General features: G+C 44.7%; 1 protein-coding gene across 1 annotated transcript; it reads left to right on the top strand.

Annotated features, from left to right (window-relative positions):
* The first annotated feature begins 613 nt into the window (after positions 1–613).
* Positions 614–3,413, top strand: LOC124469538 (potassium voltage-gated channel subfamily A member 1). Its single transcript, XM_047022897.1, has one exon. The coding sequence runs from the start codon at positions 873–875 to the stop codon at positions 2,556–2,558; it is 1,686 nt and encodes a 561-aa protein (XP_046878853.1). The 5' UTR covers positions 614–872; the 3' UTR covers positions 2,559–3,413.
* Positions 3,414–4,663: the final 1,250 nt, after the last annotated feature.

The following is a 4,663-nucleotide window of genomic DNA, read 5'->3' as shown; positions in this document are numbered from 1 at the left end:
TTAGATATTTGTGTGTACAGTTGATGTGACCTAATGAGATCTTGAAGAGAAGATCTTCTTAAGAACGTTCTAAGAGTGTAACGTTCTTAAGAAGATCTTAGCGTTAAGAGCTTGTTAACGAATCTGGGAAACCCGGCCATTGTTTGTTCAATGATGATTTTATATTTAGCCTGCAAAATGTCCTGGCTAATGCGTCATGTTTTTTTAATTGTTAATATTAAAGTCAAATCCGTACTTTCAAAAAAATGCCGATATTAAAATATATATTTTTAATTACTTTAATATATTAATTGGAAATAAAAGACCCAGTTCTCGATCAAGCAATCTTGAAAGGGAAACGCGCAATATTCTCATCACCAGTTCAACACCACCCCCCTCACTCACTCACCCTCACCACCCCCCCCCCTCTCTCTCTCTCTCTCTCTCTCTCTCTCTCTCTCTCTCTCTCTCTCTCTCTCTCTCTCTCTCTCTCTCTCTCTCTCTCTCTCTCTCACTCACGCTCACTTTGTCTCCTTGTCCCTCCCTCCCTTCCTCGCTCTGAGTTGAGGGAAGAGATTGCCACAGAGAGACATTTTCAAAGGATTCCCTGACAGCGATGGCTGAACATCACTTTTGACGTCAAGAATAATCGTTACTTTTCTCATCCGGGTCTTCACTCTGCTCTTACGGTATTATTTACTTTACTGAGACCAGGGAGCTTGCGCTGGCTTAAGCGTTCAGAACAAATATATTATTTTAGCCAAGAAGGTCCACGGGACTTCGTCCGGTTTAATTTGGAGCTCATTAGTTCAACTTGAGTGAGAAACCAGTGTGGATAACGTTTTTAATTGACTCTACAAGTCGTTTACGAATGAATATTTAATGGCTTCGGTATGGAGATAGCCTTGGTGAGTTTTGAGAACGGCGGCGCAAAGGGGAGCGGTGGCAATGCCGACGAAGCCTGCCGAAACGCGCTGGATCACCCTCAACCACCATATGTACTAACCGGACTCAGCGAGGACTACAGGAAAGAGCTGAACACCCTGGGGAGTCCAAAGCCAAGCTCGTGGAAAATCAACGACATGAACAACACTTTTAGTTGCAGCGAAAATGCCATGGATGCGCTCTTGCGCGCAGACCACAGTCCCCATCTGTTTGATGAGGGTATGCTGGACATGGACATCGACAATGAGAGCAACGAGAGAGTGCTCATCAACATTGCCGGTCTGAAGTATGAAACTCAACTGGGGACGCTAAATCAGTTTCCCGACACTTTGCTGGGAGACCCAGGAAAGAGAATCAAATACTTTGATCCACTCCGGAACGAGTACTTCTTCGACCGCAACCGGCCAAGCTTTGACGGGATTCTATATTTCTATCAGTCGGGAGGCAAGATTAGGAGGCCTGTCAATGTGTCTATTGACGTGTTCGCAGATGAGATTAGGTTTTATCAGTTGGGGGAGGAAGCCATGGAAAGGTTCCGGGAGGATGAGGGCTTTATAAAAGAGGAAGAGAAGCCCTTGCCAGTAAATGAATTTCAAAAGCAGGTATGGCTCATATTTGAGTACCCAGAGAGCTCCAGTCCTGCCAGGGGCATCGCTATTGTCTCCGTGCTAGTAATCACCATATCCATCATCACGTTTTGCCTGGAAACCTTACCCGAGTTCCGGGATGAAAGAGAACTCATGGCCTCCCTCCGACCGGACAACGGCACGGCGCACCGGCCATCGCTTACCTTCAGCGACCCGTTCTTCATCATAGAAACCACCTGTGTGATATGGTTCACTTTCGAGCTCATAGTGCGATTCTTTGCTTGCCCTAGTAAGTCAGAGTTTTCCAAAACCATCATGAACATCATAGACATCATGTCAATCATGCCTTACTTTATTACAGTGGGCACTGAGCTGGCGGAGCAGGCTCAGGGACCGAACCACGAGCCGCAGACGCAGGGCCAGGGCATGTCGCTGGCCATTCTCAGAGTCATTCGCTTGGTTCGAGTGTTTCGAATTTTCAAGCTCTCCAGACATTCGAAAGGTCTCCAGATTCTCGGGCAGACACTGAAAGCCAGTATGAGAGAACTTGGACTCTTAATTTTCTTTCTCTTCATCGGAGTCATCCTGTTTTCAAGTGCTGTTTTCTTCGCAGAGGCGGACGAGCCGGAATCACATTTCTCTAGCATCCCCGATGCCTTCTGGTGGGCTGTAGTCACCATGACAACTGTTGGATATGGAGACATGAGACCAGTGACAGTGGGGGGAAAAATTGTCGGCTCGCTCTGTGCCATTGCTGGAGTGTTGACCATCGCTTTGCCGGTGCCCGTCATCGTATCCAACTTCAATTACTTTTATCACAGAGAAACGGACCAGGATCAGTCGTCTCTGAAAGATGAGCCAAACAGTGGTCATGACAGTCCGGAACTAAAGCGGCGGGGCAGTAAATCATCCGCCAAGTCCACGGGAGACGCAGAGAACAACGACGGCTCGACAGTCGAGAAAGCAAATATTAAAGCCAACAGCAGCATGGACATCAAACGATCCCTTTATGCGTTCTGTTTGGACACAAGGGAAACGGACCTGTAGGCCTAGATTGGGTTCTTTTATTCGTTTCTCAGTCAAGAGACATTTAAAAAATAGAGCCTTTAGTGTCAGTTGATGTGTAAAATACCCTAATTAATGGGCCACAATCAATGCACAGCCGAAGGATCAACACGTTGAAATCCTGAAAAGTTTCGAGCAACGAGGTTAGATTTATAAAAAGCACATTATAATCCCTTGATCTAGCAAGCACATTCACGAGAGACCTGTACACAGACGCTCACGGATGAAAATTAAGTAAACAAAGCATGCGTGTGGACCTAGTGCCCGTGCAATGGCCTGCCCAGGAGTAAAAGGCTATTTCAGAGCCACTTATTGATCTTCAAATCCAGTTTGACCAATCAAATTAATCAAAAATTAAAGTAGGGCATCAAGCCCACGAGAGAGAGAGAGTGCACTGATCAAGGCTGGCTGGTCTAGAAATAATTACTTGCGCGCTTAACATCACGGAGAGGATTAGACTGGTGTGAGCTAACGCGCGGGCCTTAACTGAGCTAGAAGTAACAACAAAAAATGTCGGCTCTTTGTAAATATTAAAGTCTGTCTTTAGTAAACGTTTTGTTTCAAAAAGGAAAAGCCAAAAGGGTATTTTATTTTCGTATGTATCGTCAATTAGTCGTATGTTTACTCTAAAAAACAACCGTTGCATTAAATGCATCTAAGAATATGTACATATTTTCGTATAGGCCTAATATTTATTTATTTCATTATTGTATTGATAGAGATCTAAAACAAAGCACACTTTATTTTTGCGTCATATAATTCTCATGGACATATATTGACCAGACACCTCAGGTCCGATATCTGTAAGATATTCTAGGAGCTATTTAAGGAGGATACAATCGGAATTGTCTGCTGGCATTACTTCAAAACTTTGACAGAGGACTTCAAGGGAAGCCTTGTGACTCCAAGTAAGTTATCATAATGCTGAAGGACCACAGCCTTTGCTACTGATACTTTCCCACTGAGAACTAAAAAAAAAAGACATTTGGGACAAGGGAGTAATTAAGGATTCTCCGCAAAAGTGACATCGTCCAGTACAGCACAGAGGTCATCTAGAAAAAAAGGATTCCCTCATCAAACCACAGAGGTTAGTCATGTCACCATGCACTGTATTTTTCAATTATGTATTTATTCGTATATGAAACCCATTTTCAGTCCGTCACCAAGCTAAATGGTGGCACTTTGTGAATGCAAGCTACTGTGTTAAAGTAAACCCAGCTCGAGACCTCCTAGCCAGACTGACCGCTGCAGGTAATATGAGGAGCTGTTCTTTCAGCACCACTTCCCTCAGAATTCATGAGATCGCGTCACCGAACATTCATGCCAGGCTGCCCTTCCTAGAATAGACGTAACGTTTGGCTGAAGCGCCAAAAGCGCCAAAACCAACGAAAATAGACCAACAAAATTATATAGCTCATCAATATATTTGGAACCTACATTGGTCATTTGTTGTGCATGGAATTTAAATGACATTGAAAAAAAGGTTGTGGCAAATCCCATTTGGACAGATAGCCTACATGTCTGTAAGCAAGCAATCTGTGAATGGTGCACTTTCTAGTCAATGACACAGTACATACGGAGCTTACACCAAAGGCATGGCCCCTAGAAAAGGTTGACCTATTCCATCTTTAACCAAAGGGATTACAGTGGCAGCGATTCCGATGGTGGTTCCTAGAAGCAGTCTGACAGCATTGCCAGCCGCTCTGGTGTGGGGAGGCGTTGTACAAGGTTGACTGGGTGGAAAGTCAGGTATCCTCTTTCAAGATAGATTACCCTGGGCTTTCTCTCACACACATCACGTCATCAGAATGGGAAATGCCTGTGAGAGAGAGAGAGAAAGAAAGAGATGGGAGAGAGAGAGAGAGATCTCAAAAGGCAACAGAGAAGGTGAAAATTACAGCACGGAAGATAAAAGCAAGTCGATATGAGACGTTTTCTATCGTGATACTGTACCGACGGGCTTAACTATGTTGCGTGGGGGAATATCCAAGAGCCTCTATCCTTGGGGCAGGGAGAGGGCGTCTGCCAAAGCCTGGCTGCTCACACACAAAAAAAGAGTGAACGTTTTTTCCTCCTGTGACACGCTC

Source organism: Hypomesus transpacificus, chromosome 7 (assembly GCF_021917145.1).
Source record: "Hypomesus transpacificus isolate Combined female chromosome 7, fHypTra1, whole genome shotgun sequence".
NCBI classification, from domain to species: Eukaryota; Metazoa; Chordata; class Actinopteri; order Osmeriformes; family Osmeridae; genus Hypomesus; species Hypomesus transpacificus.
This window is presented reverse-complemented; position numbering and strand designations above follow the sequence as displayed.